At 32.5% G+C, this 23,997-nt stretch overlaps 1 protein-coding gene across 2 annotated transcripts; it reads right to left on the reverse strand.

Annotated features, from left to right (window-relative positions):
- Positions 1-751: 751 nt before the first annotated feature.
- Positions 752-19,351, reverse strand: LOC143058856 (uncharacterized). 2 transcript variants are annotated; one of them, XM_076232336.1, is made up of 4 exons: positions 19,184-19,351; positions 5,274-5,395; positions 4,464-4,580; positions 752-3,022 (listed from the first exon to the last, which is right to left on the reverse strand). In XM_076232336.1, the coding sequence occupies exons 2-4, from the start codon at positions 5,380-5,382 to the stop codon at positions 1,494-1,496; spliced, it is 1,755 nt and encodes a 584-aa protein (XP_076088451.1). In that variant the 5' UTR covers positions 5,383-5,395; positions 19,184-19,351; the 3' UTR covers positions 752-1,493. The 2 variants fall into 2 exon arrangements, with proteins under 2 accessions (XP_076088451.1, XP_076088453.1); XM_076232338.1 differs by having other exon boundaries at positions 19,195-19,339.
- Between the last annotated feature and the right edge of the window lie 4,646 nt (positions 19,352-23,997).

Below are 23,997 nucleotides of genomic sequence, written 5' to 3' on the forward strand. Positions count from 1 at the left end.
CAAACACAATTATGAATAAAACAAATTTTGAAACATTATGTCAAAAGAAAAAGTACATGCACTTTATATTTTTGGCTCCTCAGCGTACATGGCGTAGATAATTAATAAACAGATTTACAAATTTCAGATATTTGGAAATTTTGCTATTAATTGTGGGTTAATTTCAAATATTCCCAGCAGACATAGATACAATAACACATATTGCTCACAGAAATCAGTAGGATGTCAACCTTTAAACAATTCTAATCGGAACAAAATGAAATATAATTTCAATTACTTTTTATTTCTTGTTATGCATATGTCATATATTGAAAAATATGAAATAATTGTCTGAAGTTGAAGTTTTTGTCATGTCAGCATATTTTAGTAAAATAATTATCCGTTTCATTTCAATGTCCTAACTTTTCAATTTAGCCATACAAATGTACAGGGAAGACAACTCTACCATATTGTTTTTTTACCATACTTCTAAATATATATTCAATTTGTAAAATCAGATCTACTCGTATAAAAAAAAGAAATGAATAAATAAGCTGTAAATCAACATCAAAATTTAACAGTTACAATTCATAAAATTCTGATAAATATTAGAGACATAGTTGTTTAAAATAAGAAGGAAAAATTATGTACAATTGTTTGATCACATTACAATCATCATATAGAAAAAAATCTTATACATAAAGATGTAAGTAAAATATTGATTTACACTTATCACATTTAACAAGAATCTCAGACACAGATATCAAATGACTTTTGGGATATGTAATACTATTAATTCTCAAGTTTGTATGCCTCAAATACCGATTTAAATGATATTCTTGGAATTTCTTTAAAACAAGCTACATAACAAATTACACAATATTTATCTGAGACAAAGATTCTCTTTGATAACAACAATGAAAACAATATATCTTTACATAGAACTGTATAATAAATCTCATTTCATACATGTGTAGAAGTACCAAATCACGAACCTTATTCCAATCTCTAAATAAAAGTTCCTTAATGAGTTCATGAAGCTTCCTCTCAAACAGCACCTTATCTATTTTCTTTAGAAAATTTTAGTGACTTGTTTTGTAACATTGACTTACAGTGAAATGCCTTACATGTTAATAGCACCACTTTACCATGGCAATTGCTTATAATAACCATCTTACACTAAAATCTGCATGCCATTCTTAGTGATGTGATGTACATGTAAGTAGACAGTCAATGAATCAACTGATCATCCTTCACTGACAACAAATTCTTTGCAGTAAAATTAAAATTAAAAAGTACTTTTATCACTAACCCTATTTTGATTGGTGAATGTTTTATAATGTAAATATTTAATCTTTGAAGTGAATGCAACTAAAGAGATGACAAGTTTTTTGTGTCAAGCCATAAGTCCACTATACAATGGACTTGCTTCACTACACAGGTTGGTAAACGTTACTTGATCAAATACACTACCTGTAATCACAAACATTTTAGAGTTGAGATTATAAGGTTTGTCAAGCAGATACATGCACAGTTTCTACCAATGATTCTTTTATAATTTCACCAAAGTTCTGCCCTACTTCTGAAGAATTATTCCAGGTCTGTGCTTCTGATTGCCCTTGTTGATTGGTTACACAATGGTTACCTGTTTCTGATTGGCTAGATGAGCTTTTGTCTAAGTCTATATAAGTTTTAACATCACCACAATTGACAGAGAATGGATCTTGATATTTCTCTACTGTAATGCCATCGGTGTATCCATTATCATGGTGGTTTATGTGTGATAATATGGCGGGACAAGCTTCAGCAATTTTATCACTGGTAGTGTTTGTCATTGTGGTATAACATGTGGATACCACACGATTTTGTGGTCCTGAATACGATGACATCCAGTTGTTAGGAACAACCCCAGCTGTCATTTGGTCTGTAACTTTATAGAATTGATCTGCAGAATTTAATGATGTGTACTTTTTTTCTGGCTGTGAGTTTGAAATGAATGAACTTTGTGGTGAAATATTGTTACTATGGCTACTAAAGTTTTGGTTTGTTTGTTCTGTTGTAAATGGGGTTAATGTTTGATATGATTTCTCTGGATAATCAACGTTTTCATATGGTGGGCTATTCTCTGTTGAACTGGACTCTGAATATGAGCTTTCATCTTCTTTGTAATTATATAAAGAAGACATACTATCAGTGTTATAAAGTTCATCAGATTCATTATAGAGATATACTCTTGGTAACACGTTTGACTGAGATTCCCGGTATTGTTGTGACTGATAGATCAGTGCTGTCCTTTGTTGTTGAGAAGCATATTGAACTTCCTGCATCATTACGTTACACACATCTGAATTCTGACAATCTCGACAACTCCCTAGTTCGTTGCTGTTAAATTCAGTCAAGTCAATTGTCTTTTGCTCATCGTCAGAACAATGCGCAGAGTCAACATCAGATTCAATTTTCTCTTGTTCTAATTCTTGACCTTTTTCTATTTTAGTAACCGGTGATAAATGATCTTCTTCTTTCTTATCTAACTGAAGCCTCATTAATGTATGAATAAAATGAGTTCTCACACGAATGGGGTTAAACTCAATTCTACCTTGTAGATTACCACAGCCGTCTTTACTACAACCACAAGGAAATGATAATCTATCAACTTGACACTGTATACCTTCCTGACTACAGGCACAAGTCTCAGGATCACAAAATACCTGACAGTCACACCCACATAGCTCACGTGAGTTACGAATGTCTCGGCAGCCATCCTTCTCACCACTTTCTATTTTTTTAACCCCTGACTGTCTAAGTAGAATGCGTCTCTGTCTTGTTGTAATTGGTGTCAGTACGTAATAATCGTCATTCTCAAAATCAGAATCATCTTCCATATCTTCCTCATCTTCATCTTCTTCATCACTCCCCAGATATTTAGCACTTTTCTTTTCTTGTTTCTTCATTTCTTCAATCATCAAGGTGTGTAGTCTCTTCTGTTCCTTGGCATGGTCTGGTATACTAAAACTCTCTATATGACTATGCTTGTGTAACATGCCTGTAATAAATCACAATGGTTAAAACTCTCTATATGACTATGCTTGTGTAACATGCCTGTAATAAATCACAATGGTTAAAACTCTCTATATGACTATGCTTGTGTAACATGCCTGTAATAAATCACAATGGTTAAAACTCTCTATATGACTATGCTTGTGTAACATGCCTGTAATAAATCACAATGGTTAAAACTCTCTATATGACTATGCTTGTGTAACATGCCTGTAATAAATCACAATGGTTAAAACTCTCTATATGACTATGCTTGTGTAACATGCCTGTAATAAATCACAATGGTTAAAACTCTCTATATGACTATGCTTGTGTAACATGCCTGTAATAAATCACAATGGTTAAAACTCTCTATATGACTATGCTTGTGTAACATGCCTGTAATAAATCACAATGGTTAAAACTCTCTATATGACTATGCTTGTGTAACATGCCTGTAATAAATCACAATGGTTAAAGCTCACGATTCGGTGTTTCAAGTTTACTAATTATGTCATTGAATTTGGACAAGGTGAACCAACACCTGAAGTGGTTATCGTGCGGTTGGGTAATAGTGGGTGGATACCTTAAGGTATTCACATTTGTCTTTCACTAGATAAATAAAATAAAACTTTCACTTTTAACTATACTAGAATCTTATTTTACTTTCACTCTCACTTTCTATTTCTATCTATAACATCGTCATAACAACCTCTATTGTTCAGCGAACCACACAACTGCCAAATTTGTACTTCAATGTTTGATTTCATGTATAATATTGTCCTGAAGATGCCACCCTTGTTGGCGAAACATGTCGACCATAATAAACTCTAAACATGCGGTAATTGATGGGTGTTGTTGTCTTTGTTATCGTTTTAATTATGTCATTGTATAAATGAATGTGTAATGAGCAGATTTGGCATTTAATTTACTTGCATACATATATATATATATATATATAAATATATATGTATGCCATACATATATATATATATATATATATATAAATATATATGTATGCATGTAAATTAAACACATAACATATGACGCAGGGAAATGCTTACATATACCCTTTTAGAGCAATACAGCTTGGACTCAGATTATGGTGAGGTTCCTGATGCTCAGTCTTTTGATTTTTACTGTTTTTTGTGATGTTGTGTTGACTTATTCATCTTTTTTTTTTTTTTTTTTGCCATGGCATTTTTAATTTTTCTTTGACATGACCCTGGTTCCCCTACCTCTTTTTAATATCTCTATTTCACAATGTTTAAATTGATGTTTTGCTGGTTACAATAATAAATTCCAAGTTTACAACATACATGTATGATAGACAAAATCTTTCAGCCAATCAGCAGATGTGTTACATTTAGAATCATTTTTTTAATTTAGAAGTCCACTTTTATCATTTGTTGACAAGCATGACAAGACTTGTAACTTATATTACTTACCCAGTGTGGAACCTCCTTCACTTGGAACACATGTAAACCCTTGCATTCTGGGAAAATAGTAGACAGTCACACCTTTGAACTTCACGGACTTCTTTTGACGTTTCTTTTTAGACATAACTAAAACAATAGTTTATAATTATACATGTACATGTATGTAAATGAAATCCTAGGGCATGTCATCTGACAGATAAAAAGTGGAGATATGCAATTTCATTTAAACAAATTGAATATAAATGTAAATGTATATATACCAGATGTTCACAATAGTAGCTTTCACCATCAGCAATTTTCCATTTTACCATGTAGATGTACATGTAAAACATGTACAGCAATTTTTCAATTGTCGGTAAAGAAATTAACGATTTATTTCTGTACATAAGAGGTGAAAGCATGGACTTTACAGATTGGTTGTAGGTTATTTCAAACAATTTTCATTTCCAGTACTTGTTACTCAAATAAGTTTGTTACTTTATAAATGTAGAACAGGAAGAAAATTGATTCTTGTTGAAGTTGCAACAACAACAAAATCCCTACTTAAGAAAATGGCTGTACCAAGTCAGGAATATGTCCTTTTGTTTGATGTCTTTGAGCTTTTGATTTAGCCATAGATTTGGTACAAATGTACTTTCTGTTTTAAATTTTCCTCTGAGTACAGTATTGTTGTGATTTTACTTTTGCCTATTATATGTGTCCATGTCATCATGAAGAATTGAAAACTTCTAAAATCCTATTAATGTTGCAACATCAGAACTGCTGTTATTTATGACAGAACCATACTGTGTACTCCTATAACCTATACTAAGTACTAACCTATAGATGTTGGAACATCAGAACTGCTGTTAGTTATGACAGAACTACTACTGTTGTCATCAATGTCAGATGATAAATCACCAATCTCTTCTATCTTCCTCTTCAACATTGTCACCTACATTCTACAAAAGTATAACATTGTCTTTATTCATTATATCTATGCATACTGGAGTACATTTATTTATTTTCATTGATTTTTGATAAGTTGGTTCTGCAAAAGTCTGCATAACATATTTAATATGTACATGTATACTTTGTTTAACATCTAAATTCATGGATTACATGTACCTATATGTACAATGTAGATGTATTCATGTAATACACAAAATATGGTACCCTTCATATGCGCCACAAATTAAAATTTGTGACAAATAATAAAGAATCCGCGGTAATGGGCACACACAGAGTCAGCTTTTAATAATATATAGTAACAGTGTGGTAGAAGTAGATATATATGTACAATATAGTATACAGTGTACATGTACCATTTTTACAATGATTGATGGATAACAGTACAGTTAACTACCATTAAATTTTTCTGTGAAATGGTACGAAATTAATGTTAATAAAAAAAAAGTATTCTGAATATAAGTTACTTTTTAATCGAGCAAGGTTAATATTAAATGGTTGCAATCAATTGAAATGTTTGAACATCATACAATGCTGTCATTTTCCGTTCACTCTCCAGATGCATGTCATCTTCATGTACATGTATATCAATTTCAGGGTTCTCAATAGGAAATTTTTTAGGTGAGTCCTCACTTATATTGAAATAATAATAATAAAATTTCTTCATTTTAAGAGGCTTACGCAGCTAGTTACAAAACTTATTTTCCTTGAGGCCCCAAATGGTGACCTCCAAACCAATTCATCTATAGTATGTCATGGTGCTTAAATATGAAGTCTTAATTAATATTGGCTTCTTGGGCTTCCACAGATTAATGCAATGATTGAATTCCTGACCAGATATCTATATATAAGGGCGTATGACATTTGCGCCGATTTTGAAAATTTGCATTCTTTCATTTGCGCCGATTTTATATTTTCTACTAATTGGATTTACAGGTAAGTTACAGGTAAGTTTATACTTTTACATCTACTTTACCTTGAAGGTATATTGGTAAAATCTGGTTATAAACGTTGTTCACTTATGGTTTTAAGTTAGTTTTATTTCATATTGTTCTTGGACATCGTTGTAACACGATGGACATTTTGCACACCGAAACGAGCCGAGGAGTAAATTCGTTAATTATTGATAGCCATACATATCGGAAGGTCAGTGTCCTGAAAAACGGTAACATATCTTACCGATGTACCATCAAATCATGTAAAGCCAGAGTCACCACGGATTCTGATGGTATGAGTATTGTCAAAACACTAAACGAGCATAATCATGTAGCAGATGACAGAAAGACAGAAGCTAGAGAATTGCGTGTACGTTCTAGGAAAAAGTCTGGAGATGTATCCAGTAGACCTTCAAAGATAGTCAGGACTGAGTTACAGGTAAGCATTTCAGTATTTTGACCCTATCTTTTACTGTTATATAAGATGTTGAATTAAAATGAAGTTGACTAGCTGACTAACTTGCTTGTAATGTCGTTAAATTGTAAAACAGTAAAACTATAATTCATATCGACTTATCATTGATTTAATATTTCTTTTGAAGGGAATGAATGAAAGCCATCTTGTACCTAAAGATTTGAAGAATGCATCACTAGCTGTTTACAGAGAGCGTCGTAAAGATACACCTGTTTTACCAAAAACTAGAGATGACGTCCATACCGCTACTGGTTTCATGGTAATTGAGACAAATAAGTCGGAAAAGTTCCTGCTAGCCAATGACCGCGAGAAAGGTATACTTCTTTTTTCTTCACACCTGAATCTTGTTTGTCTCTGCAACGATATGTCGTCAATTTTTATAGATGGAACTTTCAAGTGTTGTCCTAAGTACTTTTACCAATTATATACATTACACGGCTGTAAGAATGGCAATTATGTTCCTCTTCTGTATGCCCTCTTGCCATCAAAAGATGAAGAGTGTTACGAAATCATGTGGAAAATGATTTGTGATCTATGCAGTCAAAAGCAACTTTCCTTTGTGCCTAATGTTATACATATAGATTTCGAACAAGCAATGCATAATGCAATTATGCATGCTTTCCCACAATGTAAAATAGATTGCTGCCGTTTCCATCTTGCTCAGAGTTGGTGGAGGAAAATCCAGACTGTTGGGCTGAGTACCGATTACAAAGACAAATCCACTGAGATAGGTAAATGGTTATCCCAATTTTTCCTTCCCCCAAATGAAGTTGAGGACTGTTTCACGTTTGACATTATGTCCGATGCTCCTTCTGATGACAAATGCCGTACATTCTTAGACTACGTACTAAGTACATATATATGCACAACGTCACGCTATCCACCTCAATTCTGGGCAGCTGCACCCGTTGAGAACTGCAAGAGGACGAATAACGGTCCAGAATCTTTTCATTCTCATTACAACGAGCAATTTTATTCTCACCATCCCAACATATATGTTTTTATGGATGTTATCAAGAAAATCCAGGCCGTAACATATGTAAAGATGCGAACTCTAGACATGCAAGCATCTGTATGCAAGCCAGACAAAGAAAAGATGGACTTTGTTATCGACAAGTATGGCAAATACAGAAATGACGAAATAACAAGAAAGGAATACATAAGAGGTGTTGCCTACAAATACTCTGCAAGAACAGACTTATAATCTTAATGTTTTCCGTTTTTATGGATTTTAATTTATGATTTTAAGATAACAGAGTGATTTTACTTCTTCATTTTAAAGTATGTGAATATAGTGCTATTAAATTGACTTATCCTGCTCGAAATCCTATTTCCACCTCCCCGTGGTGAGCAGGGGACAACAGTTGTATACATGTTATGATTGACAATTCATAAAATGTGTACAACTGGCTAACGGAAGAGGTCTTTAATGAAAAATAAAAAAAAATATTCTTATATATTTTCTGTAGTTAACCTGTATTTTACCTGTATTTACCTGTAAAAAAATCGGCGCAAATGAAAAAAAAAATCGGTGCAAATGAAAGAAAAAATCGGCGCAAATGAAAGAAAAAATCGGCGCAAATGAAGTGCAAATCGGCGAAAATGCAAAACGCTGATATATAGTCAAGTCAAAACTATAGAGATTAAGTTAATATCAATTTTAATTCACATTTTGTTATTTATTTTCCCCGTATTTCAGTAATTTTCTAGATTGTTTAAAAATCCTTGCATCTAGATTAGATCAATAAACATTACATTTGTACAATCTTTCTATACAAATGTTAGATCACTTGTAAACTAACCCAATCATCTGAAAAATACAATTACAATCAAAGAAATGTCCAAACAAATATTGTACATGTATCAATTGTTTGATTGCAAATAATGGGCTACAATCTTCAAATTAAAACCATGTGTGATTGCATAATTTCAATAATTCACAATTTTCCTAATTTATTCTGGGAAAGTTCTTCTGTTTATTGATTTTTCTGTATTTACAGAACAGTTTGTTGCTATGGCAATCTTTAATTATGATGTTTGATGACATACTTAAGAATTCTAAAACTGGTCATTTTCAAGTGTGTAAGAATGTGCAAATGATAAGTTTACGTGGATCGAATTGGTCGACCAAATGGTTTACCCTTGCTTCACTTTAAATGTTGACATTTTTTTCCTTTCAATACCCAAACACACCTTGTTTATGCATAACCCATCTCTTGCTTAGAGAAGATCAAATTCAAGCCCATTTGGACATCATCATTCTTGAGGAATCGCAGCACTTGATCATGAACTCTCAGTGTATAGGAGTAAATATGGTTGTGTTTAGTGTTAACAAATTTCACAAAGCAGGAACTGAAAATATATGTTGACATTCCAACATTTTCACAAGGAAATACCCAGGAACTTCAATTAGTTAAAACTTAATTGTCAACAAATATAGTTTTACATTTTGAGGATAAAGACTTGTAGCACAATCAGCATGTTGCAATTGTTTATTTACATTTTCCACATTTTTTACACATGATCATCTTAAAGGTGGTTTTTGATTGGATGTCCCTAGACAGTAATAACTGCGACCAATAAAAATCAAATACCTAGTGTCTCCAAAATTCTATCTTAATCTGCAAAGGGTGGAAAGAAGGGGACTGGATCAAAATCCTTGGCTAGCGAAGTGCGATACTAATAAATGCTCCTACAGGAAAGTGTTAAATGTGCTAATATAAACCCACCATATAAGTTTCATATTAGGCAAGAATTGTACACATGAGATCCTTAACAATGCAATTATCCATTAAATGAATGTTACCAAGGGGTATAACTCTTAAAAATAAGATTGGCACCAACTTTTTATCTCATCCATGGCCAAGACAATACTAAATTAATAAAAGTGATGATACCCCCACACATATTTTGGTAAACAAAAAGTTGTTGAGTTATGAATCTGAAAATGCATCGCATGGTATAGCTGACTTATATACAAACCCTGAAACCAAATTTCAGAAATACTAGTAATGTAGTTCCTGAGAAAAATACAATGAAAAATATTCATGGGACGGATGGATGGACTGACAGAAGTAAAGTTAAAACAGTATATTCCCACTTTTGATTAAAGCAGGGGTATAATAATAAACCTTTGATACAAATTTCATGAAAATCTAGCAAAAATTTAACACATGAGAGCTCCAATGATGCAATTACCCATATAATTAATATTTCCAAGTTGCATAGCTATTTAAATAAATGGGGATTGTGTCCATGGAACACAGATGATGCCCCTGCTTGCATATACAATGTACAAGTCATGTATCATATAAAGTTAAAAAGGTGCTCCGCAGGGCGAAGCTTTATACGACCCCAGTGGTTGAAACCCTTAACAGTTGGGGCAAATTTGGTCACAATATTCAAGCTTGATACTGTCTGAATTTAGATTGTGATCAAATTTTTGACATAATATAGGTTTTTGCCTCAAAATTAATGTGGTTCAAGATCTAACACATCTATTGCACAATACTGTGCAATTGAAGATTTCTTATTGAAACTTTTTAAAATTTGAAATTTGAAAAATGTTGAAAAAAAAAAATACCTTAAAAAAATGGTAAACTGAGGTCCCCCCCAATTTATTGAAACCCCCCTTGGAGCAATAACCCTTAAACTCAATCCCATGCTTTCCTATGTAATATTGAACCTTGTAGTACAATTTCAGAGAGATCCATACACTTAACCACAAGTTATTGTCATGATTGTTTGGAAACTAGAAACATGCTTCTTTTTGGCCCTTAATTCCTACATATTTTGGGCAATTAACCCAAAACTTAATCCCAGCCTCCCCTTTCTTATATGGTACATTGTGGTACAATTTCAGAGAGATCCATGCAATTACACACAAGGAATTGTCTGGAAACTATAACCAGGTGCTCCGCAGGGCGCAGCTTTATACGACCGCAGAGGTCGAACCCTGAACAGTTGGGGCAAGTATGGACAAAACATTCAAGCGTGATACAGCTCTGAATTTGGATTGTGATCAAATTTTTGACATTACATGGGTTTTTTTTACACAAAACAAATGTCAAGATTTTACAAATCAATTAAAAATTTCTTCTTCAAACTTTTTAAATCTAAAATTAAATAGTTGACACAGCATAGGTTTCTGACACAGAATGAATGTTGTCTAATGAACTAAAAAGTTTTTTTTGCCTTTGAGCAATTCACTATGCTGTTGAATATTAATCCTCTCAAAAAAATTTTTGAAGAAATTTTCTTTTTATTTATGAAATCTGAAATGAGAAAAATTTAAACCCCACCCCCTTTTTTTCACATCCCTGTTTCCCTTTTTCCAAAACTGATATCAATTCAAATTTCTAATGGAGTTTGCAACAATAACTACTCTTTTAAATACATCATAAAATATTAAAATGTAAAATAAAGTGCTTGTTATCACTGAATGGTAAAGATTGGTTGGTAGTAAAAGTGAATATACATTGTTTATTGTATAAAACAATAAAAAAAAAACTTCATCAGCAACATTTTATATTGGCAAATTTCCAATGAAGTTATTTACATAAAGTTATTGGCAAATAAAAATAGAAAATGACATCATAGTCATGTCTGGCAAATTTCCAACATATATTATCAACTACTATTCTATACAAAGAAAGATAACTCCAATTGAAAATTAATTGCTATTGCACAATATTGTGCAATTAGATATTTCTTGCTATTGTGCAATACTGTGCAATTGAAAATTTCTTGCTATTGCACAATACTTGATATGGAATCCTGATTTGGACCAACCAAAAATCAAAGTACATATTTAGATAAAGTATATCAAATAAGCCCAAGAATTTAATTTTTGTTAAAATCAAACTTAGTTTAATTTTGGACCCTTTGGACCTTAATGTAGACCAATTTGAAAACTGGACCAAAAATTAAGAATCTACATACACAGTTAGATTTGGCATATTAAAGAACCCATTTATTCAATTTTTGATGAAATCAAACAAAGTTTAATTTTGGACCCCCATTTGGACCAACTTGAAAACTAGGCCAATAATTAACAAGAGGCTGTCACAACGACAGCAAACCGGATTTATTAATATTTATTTGTGTCCTGGCAATATCACAAGAACCATTACTGATGAATGGTAAAAGTGAAAATCGTCAATATCAAATTTGACCTCCATTTTGTCATCAGTATCAACATATTAAAATTTGAAATCTTAGATTGAATGGTTCATGAGTAAATGCAACAACGTGAATGGAAACACCATTTTACAATCTTTCAAGAACCATAACGCCTGAACGGTAAAAGTCAAAATCGTCATTATTGAACTTGACCTCTATTTTGTCATCAGTAACAACATATAAAAATTTCAAAAGCTTTGGTTGAATGGTTCATGATAAAATGCACGGACACGACTGGAAACACCATTTTTCAATCTTTCAAGAACCACAACTCCTGAACGGTAAAGGTCAAAATCGTCATTATTGAACTTGACTTCTATTTTGTCATCAGTTACAACAAATTAAAATTTGGGAAGCTTTGGTAGAACAGTTCATGCATAAATGCACGGACACAACTGGAAACTCCATTTTTCAATCTTTCAAAAACCATAACTCCTGAACGGTAAAAGTCAAAATCGTCATTATTTAACTTGACCTCCATTTTGTCATCAGTAACAATATATTAAAATTTGGGAAGCTTTGGTAGAACAGTTCATGCGTAAATGCACGGACACGACTGAAAACTCCATTTTTCAATCTTTCAAGAACCATAACTCCTGAACGGTAAAAGTCAAAATCGCCATTATTGAACTTGACCTTCAATTACTTGTCAGTAACAACATATTAAAATTTTAAAAGCTTTGGCCGAACGGTTCATGAGTTAATGCACGGACAACATTTGATTGCCGCCCGCCCGGCCGCCCGCCATGCATCCCCAAATCAATAACCGACATTTTTGTCACAAAAATCCGGTTAAAAATCTAAGTACATTTTTAAATTCAGCATATCAAAGAACCCCAAGGATTCAATTTTTGTTAAAATCAAACTAAGTTTAATTTTGGACCCTTTGGACCTTAATGTAGACCAATTTGAAAACGGGACCAAAAATTAAGAATCTACATACATAGTTAGATTCGGCATATCAAAGAACCCCAATTATTTAATTTTTGATGAAATCACACAAAGTTCAATTTTGGACCCTTTGGGCCCCTTATTCCTAAACTGTTAGAACCAAAACTCCCAAAATCAAACCCAACCTTCCTTTTCTGGTCATAAACCTTGTGTTTAAATTTCATAGATTTCTATTTACTTATACTAATGTATGGTGCAAAAACCAAAAATAATGCTTATTTGGGCCCCTTTTTGGCCCCTAATTCATAAACTGTTGTGACCTCAACTCCAAAAATCAATCCCGACCTTCCTTTTGTGGTCATAAACCTTGTGTTAAAATTTCATTGATTTCTATTTACTTATACTAAAGTTATTGTGCGAAAACCAAGAATAATGCTTATTTGGGCCCTTTTCTGGCCCTTAATTCCTAAACTGTTGGAACCAAAACTCCCAAAATCAATCCCAACCTTCCTTTTGTGGTCATAAACCTTGTGTCAAAATTTCATAGATTTCTCTTCACTTAAACTAAAGTTATAGTGCGAAAACCAAGAAAATGCTTATTTGGGCCCTTTTTGGCCCCTAATTCCTAAAATGTTGGGACCAAAACTCCCAAAATCAATCCCAACCTTTCTTTTGTGGTCATAAACCTTGTGTTAAAATTTCATTGATTTCTATTCACTTTTACTAAAGTTAGAGTGCGAAAACTAAAAGTATTCGGACAACGACGACGACGACGCAGGACGACAACGCCAACGTGATAGCAATATACGACCAAAAAATAAAAATTTTTGCGGTCATATAAAAATGCTTGTTTTGGCCCCCTTTTGGCCCTTAATTCCTAAACTTTGGCCCCATAACCCCTTAAATGAATCCAAACCTTCTACTTGTGATTTTAAACATTGCAGTATACTTTCAGAGCAATTGAAATACTGGTAAGGCTTAAATTAAAATATTGTTTGTTTGCCCTTTACTGACCGACCCTATAAATTCGTTCCGCCTGAAAATCTTTTATTTGTGTTTACCAGCAAGATTTTATTTTATTTTATTTTTTGTTCCTACCAAAAATCTTTATATTTGTATTTCCCGCTCAAAACTTTTTTACCGGAATTCTCAGGTTTTATCTTTCCTGTATAAGGTCTAGTCCGTTTGGTATCACATGAGCGTTTGACATGAATGAACACTTGCATTTGGAGTTTCAAAGCATTTGTTTGAAATCGATGTTGAAAGCTTTGAAATCATGATTTAACGAACGTTACTCTGTGTCTTTATACATGAAGAGCAGGGTTCATTCAAAAAAAGTTCGTCCAATACTAAATTATCAACGTGTGTACAAAATATTTTGTAAACAGACTTTGTATCCTATGTAGGGATGGCCTTTGGTGGTCAATAGATTAGGATGATTATGTTAATGATGCCTTCGACCAGCATTGATATATTCTGATTTATATCTGACATGAACCAAAGGTCTGTAAAGGGGAGAATATTTGGCAGTAAAATCGCCAAGTTTTTACATACAGATCATTTATAAATGCGATGTAAAATACGTGACAATTGAGTTTCAAGTCTTGTAGCATTTTTATTGGAAACACAGGCACACACAAAAATTTAAACACTCTAGGGACTTTTTCTACTAGTAATGTACAATGTATTTCTGCCCGGACATATTTTACCAGACCAAAGTTATCTCTTACCTTCTTACAGAAAAACTTTAGGTCTAGGTAAGTGTTCAAGGTACAAAGTACTATTAGTGCAAGTTAAAATTCATAAAAATTCCAGGTATGTAAACGTTTAAAATATGCCGCACAGCCCTATATTTTGAAATTTGAAAAAAAAAAATGTAGTGCATATGAATTAACTTCACATTCTATATATTTTTTTTTCAAAACTTGGGACTATTATACTAATAGTCCTAGAAACTTAATAGCAAAAGCATACTTAAACAAAAGCAATACAGACAAAAATGACATCATGCAGATTTTGTATCTATAAAATAAAATATTATACCTACCTGCCTACCCATGACAAAAAATCTACCGAGCTAAGTTATTTTTTGGGAAAGAAAAATAAAATATTTTACCTACCTACCTACCCTGTTTCAAAACATAGGGTCGGAAAAGGGCAAACAAACAATATTTTAATTTAGGCCTAAACAAGTTATTATCCTGAAACTAGAAAAATGCTTGTTTTGGCCCTTTTTGGGCCCCTAATTCCTAAACGGTTTGGACCATCATCCCCAAAATAAATCCCCACCTTCCTTTTGTGGTATTGAACCTTCTGATAAAATTTCATTAAGATCTATTAACTTAAACTAAAGTTATTATCCGGAAACCAAAGTGTCTTCGGACGACGACGACGCAGACGACATCATACCATTATACGAACCCAAAATTTTTTTGGGGTTGTATAAAAAGGGACATAACCATGATAACTGTGATAACCAGATGCTCCGCAGGGCGCAGCTTTATACGACCGCAGAGGTTGAACCCTGAACGGTTGAGGCAAGTATGGACACAACATTCAAGCTGGATTCAGCTCTAAATTTGGATTGTGATTAAATAGTTGACACAGCATAGGTTTCGGACACATAATGAATGTGGTCTAATGAACTTATAATATTTTTTTTGCCTTTGAGCAATTCACTATCCTGTTGAATACTAATCCTCTCAAAAATATGTTTGAAGAAATTTTCTTTTTATTTATGAAATCTGAAATGAGAAAAATTTACCCCCCCCTTTTTTTTGGGGGTTCTTTGATATGATAAATCTAACTGTGTATGTAGATTCTTAATTTTTGGTCCCGTTTTCAAATTGGTCTACAGTAAGGTCCAAAGGGTCCAAAATTAAACTTAGTTTGATTTTAACAAAAATTGAATTCTTGGGCTTTTTTTATATGCTGAATCTAAACATGTACTTAGATTTTTGATTACGGGCCCAGTTTTCAAGTTGATTCAAATCAGGATCCTTATTATATTAAGTATTGTGCAATAGCAAGAAATTTTCAATTTCACATCCCCCTTTCCCTTTTTCCAAAACTGATCTCAATTCAAATTTCTAATGGAGTTTGCAACAATAACTACTCATTTAAATACATCATAAAATATTAAAATGTAACAAAAGGTGCTTGTTATCACTGAATGGTAAAGATTGTTTTAATTTATCAGTTGGTAGTAAAAGTGAATATACATTGTATATTGTATAAAACAATGATTTAAGAAGTTGATTCAACTACTATTCTGGACAAAGAAAGATAACTCCAATCAATTGAAAATTTCTATATTTCTTGCTATTGCGCAATACTGTGCAATTGAAAATATTTGCTATTGCACAATACTGTGCAATTGAAGATTTCTTGCTATTGCGCAATACTGTGCAATGGAAAATTTCTTCCTATTGCACAATACTGTGCAATTAAAGATTTCTTGCTATTGCTGAATACTGTGCAATTGAAAATTTCTTGCTATTGCACAATACTTGATATAATAATTTTGGACCCTGATTTGAATCAACTTGAAAACTGGGCTCATAATCAAAAATCTAAGTACATGTTTAGATTCAGCATATAAAAAAAGCCCAAGAATTCAATTTTTGTTAAAATCAAACTAACTTTAATTTTGGACCCTTTGGACCTTACTGTAGACCAATTTGAAAACGGGACCAAAAATTAAGAATCTACATACACAGTTAGATTCGGCATATCAAAGAACCCCAATTGTTCAATTTTTGATGAAATCAAACAAAGTTTAATTCTGGACCCTTTGGGCCCCTTATTCCTAAACTGTTAGGACCCAAAACTCCCAAAATCAAACCCAACCTTCCTTAAGTGGTCATAAACCTTGTGTTTAATTTCATAGATTTTTATTAACTTATACTAAAGTTATGGTGCGAAAACCAAGAATAATGCTTACTTGGGCCCCTTTTTGGCCCCTAATTCCTAAACTGTTCAGACCTCAACTCCCAAAATCAATCCCAACCTTCCTTTTGTGATCATAAACCTTGTGTTTTAAGTTTCATTGATTTTTTATTCCCTTATACTAAAGTTATTGTGCAAAAACCAAGAATAATGCTTATTTGGGCCCTTTTTTGGCCCCTAATTCCTAAACTGTTGGAACCAAAACTCCCAAAATCAATCCCAACCTTCCATTTGTGGTCATAAACCTTGTGTCAAAATTTCATAGATTTTTATTTACTTCAACTAAAGTTATAGTGCGAAAACCAAGAACATGAGAGCCGTGGTGTAGTGGTTAGTGCATCGGACTACTAACACAAAGGTTCCTGGTTCGATTCCCGTTTGGGATGAAAATTTCAGGAACTCAATTTTCGGCTCTCCCTTGACACCATCTGCGAGTATGGTCTTAAGGAAACGATGATAGTCCGTCGGAAGGGGACGATAAATGGCTGACCCGTGTTAAGAGAGAGCCATATCTCTTGCACGTTAAAGACATCCTTGTAGATTTCGAAAAAGAGTAGGCTAATGCGGCTACAAGGCAGCACTCGCACCCGCAAAGTGGAAAGGGATTAATATAAGTTGCAAAACTTGTTTCCCAATCCACTATAAATAAATATGTTTAAAAATAACATGCTTATTTCGGCCCTTTTTGGCCCCTAATTCCTAAAATATTGTAACCAAAACTCCCAAAATCAATCCCAGCCTTCCATTTGTGGTCATAAACCTTGTGTTAAAATTTTATAGATTTCTATTCACTTTTACGAAAGTTAGAGTGCAAAAACTAAAAGTATTCGGACGACAACGACGACGAAGCAGACGACGCCGCCAACATCATACCTATATACGACCAAAATTTTTTTAATTTTTGCGGTCGTATAAAAAGTGAAGCTATCCAAATTTGTACATGATCAGAGTTTTGTTGTAATGACAATTGTATATAAGCCTTCAAACATTTGGTTGAGGCAATCTGAAATTAGAGAACAGAATTGAAATTTTCAGCAATTTTTTCATAAATTTTGTAAAGTGGCATGACTCTATCATTCTATAGCAAGAACGGTAAAAATGATGCCACCAAAATTTAAATTAGATCTATATTTTGTTGTCATAAGCATTTTGTGTAAGTTCATAGCATTTGGCAAAATAAAGTTACACATGTAAGAGAACAGAAACAAAATATTCAGCATTTTTCTATTTGTAAAGGAGCATAACTCATACATTTCATAGAACAATAAAAGTGACACACCCCGAAATTCAAACTTGATGTGTATTTTGTGGTAATAAGCATAATAAGCATTGTGTATAAGTTTAATACCATTTAGTTCAGGCAACCTTTAAGTAGAGAACGGAAAGAAAAAATTAGCAATTTTTCCAATTGTAAAAGAGCAAACTCTAGAACAGTTAAAGTGAAGCCACCAAAATTCAAAAAATAATTCCTATATTGTGGTTATAAGCATTATTGTAAGTTTCATAACATTTGGACGAGGCAATATAAAGATAGAGAAAGGAAACCAACTTTGGGACATACAGGCGGGCAAGGGTACATGTATAACTTATATTTAATGCCCCATCTGCTAATGCAGGGGCATAAAATAAATGATTGGGATTGATTTTGGAATTTGTAGTGTTGATAATCAAATTGTAATAAAGAGATGAGGTATGGTGCCAATGAGACAACTATCAACGAAAGGTGCTTACACCATGTATTCAGAATCCACGAAAAGGATCTGCATGAATCCCGACTTAGATACAATTCAGAAGTAAATTAAAATATAAAGAGTTTTGTCATTCCAAAGGTAAAACACAACTAATAATGTCTGAAAAATTGAGTGGAAACATCTTGTAGGCACTGAAGCAGTCGCACAGAGCATTAAGAGCTTTAAAGCAGCTCTCTAATTGACAGATAATGTAATTAATATATACATAATATATGTACATGTACAATATGCCTTCTTTGGTTTACAAAGAGTTAATACAGTTAAGAACACATCTGTATGCTGATTCAGTTGATAACGGTTAAATTCAATTTAAACACAAATATTTAAATCTTATCATAATTTAATAATGTATATTATTGGAGAATTTTGTAGAGATTCCTTTGTCCCCGGGAAGACTAAAAATCAATACAACAAATTTTCCATTAATCTAGCTTGACAATATTTGTCATCCTCTTACTATACCAAGTATATTCTCATGAAAATGATCCGTTTTATGAATGAATGTGTATCAGGTTATAATGAACAGAAATATGAAACTAATCATCATGATTTTACCATGCGTTTTTTTCTGTAATTCCGAGTATTTTTTTTTTAACTCACCTGCGACTTACAAGAAAAAAATTCTGAATCAAAACAGAACACGTTATTATGTTATTTATAGTACAGTTCTGAACTTTTTGCTGTAAACATTCGGTGGATAAGTATCACTTGTATTACATTTGTGTACATCACATCTCAGTCGACCATAAGTAGCCTAATCACAAATCCGTACTTGTTTCATTCGCCGTTAAGTAGGTCTATGACTATTTGTTCGGCTCATTTTGCGAGGTTCTTTGATTTCGCTTCACTGTATTTTGGGAAAACATTGAGATAAAATAAACTTTGGACAACAATTAATTGCTCATAAATAATTTTAAAGGTTTTGTGTTCATGATAAAATTCCTCCGCATTTGAAGAAGTGCCAAAAAGCTCGTGACGTCATGCATCTATCGTACAATTTTTGATAAAAATAGCAATTAAAGAACATCTATGGATAATGGATTTTCGAAGGACTCTTGGTGTTCCCTTTATTGATCATTTTTTTGTTAATACTGAATATATATATTTTAAAAGCATCCATTATTTATATCATGAATAGTTAAAATAAAAAAAAAAACAAAAAAAACAGTCATTCATCGAATAAAATATGTTAGCTTTCCAAAAAGCTGGTTTTATTTATTAAAGGGGTAGGAATGCCCTTTAACGTCATGCGTCAAATGGTAATTTTCAGCTACCGTTAGCGTCAAATTGGTTAAATTTTTGACGTGATTCGTCATAATATACTTATCATAATTCTTCAGAGGTCTCAAATAAATTCATCGTTACCGTAAATAAAACCAGATGCTCGGCAGGGCGCAGCTGTATACGACCGCAGAGGTTGAACCCTGAACGGTTGGGGCAAGTATGGACACAAAATTCAAGCTGGATTCAGCTCTAAATTTGGATTGTGATTAAATATTTGACAGAGAATGAATGTGGTCTAATGAACTTATACTTTTTTTTGCCTTTGAGCAATTCACTATGCTGTCGAATATTAATCCTCTCAAAACAATGTTTGAAGAAATTTTCTTTTTATTTATGAAATCTGACATGAGAAAAATTGACCCCCCTCCCTCCCTCCCAAATTTTTTTTCACACCCCCCTTTCCCTTATTCCAAAACTGATCTCAATTCAAATTTCTAATGGAGTTTGCCACAATAAGTACTCAATTAAATACATCATAAAATATTAAAATGTAAAAAAAGTTCTTGTTAAAACTGAATGGTAAAGATTGTTTTAATCTATCAGTTGGTAGTAAAAGTGAATATACATTGTATATTGTGTAACACAATGATTTAAGTTGATTCAACTACTATTTTGGACAAAGAAAGATAACTCCAATTGAAAATTTCTTGCTATTGCGCAATACTGTGTAATTGAAAATACTTGCTATTGCACAATACTGTGCAATTGAAGATTTCTTGCTATTGCGCAATACTGTGCAATTGAAAATTTCTTGCTATTGCACAATACTGTGCAATTGAAGACTTGTACTATTGCTGAATACTGTGCAATTGAAAATTTCTTGCTATTGCACAATACTTAATATAATAATTTTTGATCCTGATTTGGACCAACTTGAAAACTGGGCCCATAATCAAACATCTAAGTACATGTTTAGATTCAGCATATCAAAGAAGCAGAAGAATTCAATTTTTGTTAAAATCAAACTTAGTTTAATTTTGGACACTTTGGACTTAAATGTAGACCAATTTGAAAACCGGACCAAAAATTAAGAATCTACATACCCAGTTAGATTTGGCATATCGAAGAACCCCAATTATTCAATTTTTGATGAAATCAAACAAAGTTTAATTTTGGATCCCGATTTGGACCAACTTGAAAACTGGGCCAATTATCAAAAATCTAAGTACATTTTTAGATTCAGCATATCAAAGAACCCCAAGGATTCAATTTTTGTTAAAATCAAACTTATTTAATTTTGGACCCTTTCGACCTTAATGTAGACCAATTTGAAAACCGGACCAAAAATTAAGAATCTACATACACAGTTAGATTCATCATATCAAAGAACCCCAATTATTCAATTTTTGATGAAATTAAATCAAGTTTAATTTTGGACCCTTTGGGCCCCTTATTCCTAAACTGTTGGGACCAAAACTCCCAAAAGCAATCCCAACCTTCCTTTTATGATCATAAACCTTGTGTCAAAATATCATTGATTTCTATTTACTTAAACTAAAGTTATTGTGCGAAAACCTATAAAATGTTTATTTGGGCCCTTTTTGGCCCCTAATTCCCAAACTGTTGGGACCAAAACTTCCAAAATCAATCCCAATCTTCCTTTCATAAACCTTGTGTTTAAATTTCATACATTTCTATTTACTTAATCTAAAGTTATAGTGCGCAAACCAAAAGTATTCGGACGCCAACGTGATACCAATATACGACCAAAAAATTTTCATTTTTTGCGGTCGTATAAAAAGGAAAAAAATTAACGTGATTCGCCAGAAATATTATTCACACTTGATACAGTCTGATTGTGGATTGTGATCAAATTTTTGAAATACTATAGATTTCTGAAGTATGTGGTCAAAGTCGAAAGCTCTTAAAAATTTGAAATGGGACATTTCATTTTAATTTCTAGTATGGACTGATTTCAAATAAAATATATACAAAAAAGTTAGCATTAAAAGTTAATAACATCAACAATTTAATTTAGACCCTTCAAATATCAACATGGACTAATTTAAAAACAGGGTCCAAAATAAAAAATATATATGCAAGATAAGATTCGGCATATAAAGCCGTAATAATTCAGTTTTTGATGAAATCAAACTTAAGTTTATTTTTGAACCCTTTTGACCTTTTAAACTAATAGTAGGGTGCCCAATCAACAAATTTGATCGATTTGCCTTAACGGAATAACACATGGCTATATTTTATATCATTGGAAAGAGGAGAATAAGTCTCATCGAAATAGCGTTGTCGTCGTTGTCTGTCGTGGTCACGATTTTTTTTTAAAATCGGGGTCAAAGGCCAAAGCAAAAAATAAAAAAAAATGCACTGTCACATTTAGATAGCTTGGTTCTCCTACATTTATGCATTTGGAGCAAGATAGAAACAAATACATTTAAAACTTATTTCATATTTTTATCGCCAAAAATGACTTAAAATTTACTTTTTTGCATATAGGGTGCAAATTTGAAATTTCCAAACAGCTGTTAAATAACAGTGACCTTGACCTATTTCAATTTCTAAATTTCAAATATTTGTATTCAATTCGTTACAAGTAAGATCTAAAGATGTTTTCTAGATTTTAACTTTAATCGTTTGTCGCAAACAAAATGTGTTTTTTCACGTCTTTTGATAGTAAGGTGTTCGTCAATTTCTAAGTAAATATTAGATTTCTGTTATTGGGTGTTAAAGAGTATATATAAATGTTTTGTTTCGAAATTCATGTCAAACTTGGTTGAATATAAAGCTCTGTGTATAGCTTTGGTTTACAAAAGTAAAAACTACTGCAAACAGAGAAAAAGGGGGGGTGTAAAGTTATGAAAACAAAACGTCTATTAGAAACAGGTAAAACACCCAATCCTACACATATATAGATGACTAAATGAGCAACAATTTGCTTTAATGTCTGCAAGTATTCCAAAAATATAATTAGGGAGAGGGTTACGTACAGCACCGATGTATTTTAAAAACAATTGCAAAAGCCTGAAAAAACAAAGGATCATTAAAAACTTATAAAATGAAGACTAGCAGACAACAATATGACAAAAACACAAAAAAAAAAAAAAAAAAACAACAACAAATGCAAATACTAGAAAATTATGATTGAGGCTAGTATTACCTACTACGTTCTATGATCTCCTGTAGTTTAAGCCCACCAACCACGCCAAGGTCAGAGAACATATTGCAGGGTCTTTTTTATTTATTTTTTACATATCTTTCGGAATCCCCAGTAGATAGATTATAACTATAATTCCCACATTTTCAAAATTGAGTAGATGGTTTTTTTTATTGTTACGGACTGCTAAAGGTACATACAGAAAAATGAAATCTTATACATCGTCATCTCCGTTGTCATCAATGTTTGTATAACAACAACCAGACGAGTATTTACATTTTGACATATGTCATTTGCCTGACATGAGAGCATAAATCTGTACATGATGGATTTTGTTGAAGCAAATGCAACCCTTTGAAAACACAGATTTCCCCTTACAAGTACAAACTAAATCTTGCAGAATTTCGGATGATACCTGTACTTCGAGATAGACAGAAACAAGTCATTCTTCTTTTCCCATTCGATAGTTGCACCTAAAACTAGAGGCTCTAAAGAGCCTGTGTCGCTCACCTTGGTCTATAAAAAGTAAAAACACAAAAATACTGAACTCCGAGGAAAATTCAAAAAGGAAAATCAAAAATCAAAAGGCAAAATCAAAAGTCCAAACACATCAAACGAATGGATAACAACTGTCATATTCCTGACTTGGTACAGGCATTTTCTAATGTAGAAAATGGTGATTGAACTTGGTTTTATAGCTAGCTAAACCTCTCACTTGTATGACAGTCGCATCAAATTCCATTACATTGTCAACGATGCATGAACAAAACAAACATACTCAAAGAGTAAAAATATCAAAAATAGGGGTACAACAGTCAATATTGTGTTATCATCTTAATATCACTACATAAACAACAAATGTAACAAAGTAGCACAAAAAGGCATACATCAAATTTAACATTCTCATTTTGCTTTTCTTATACGGCTGAATTTATCTATGTATTAAAGTCTACCCATAAATGAAAGAAGGTTTTCATTACTGGTGTAAAATTGCGCGTTTGTGAATATTAAACAAAGGAAG

This window comes from Mytilus galloprovincialis, chromosome 14 (assembly GCF_965363235.1).
Source record: "Mytilus galloprovincialis chromosome 14, xbMytGall1.hap1.1, whole genome shotgun sequence".
In the NCBI taxonomy this organism is placed as follows: Eukaryota; Metazoa; Mollusca; class Bivalvia; order Mytilida; family Mytilidae; genus Mytilus; species Mytilus galloprovincialis.

What these genes read in the sequence shown, in the direction of transcription:
- LOC143058856 (XM_076232336.1), bottom strand. Translation starts at nt 5,382, where the DNA reads ATGTTGAAGAGGAAGATAGAAGAGATTGGTGATTTATCATCTGACATT. An exon ending in TGATGTTCCAACATCTATAG is followed by an intron (nt 4,581 to 5,273) that starts GTTAGTACTTAG and finishes CTATTGTTTTAG; the next exon opens with TTATGTCTAAAAAGAAACGT. An exon ending in TGAAGGAGGTTCCACACTGG is followed by an intron (nt 3,023 to 4,463) that starts GTAAGTAATATA and finishes GATTTATTACAG; the next exon opens with GCATGTTACACAAGCATAGT.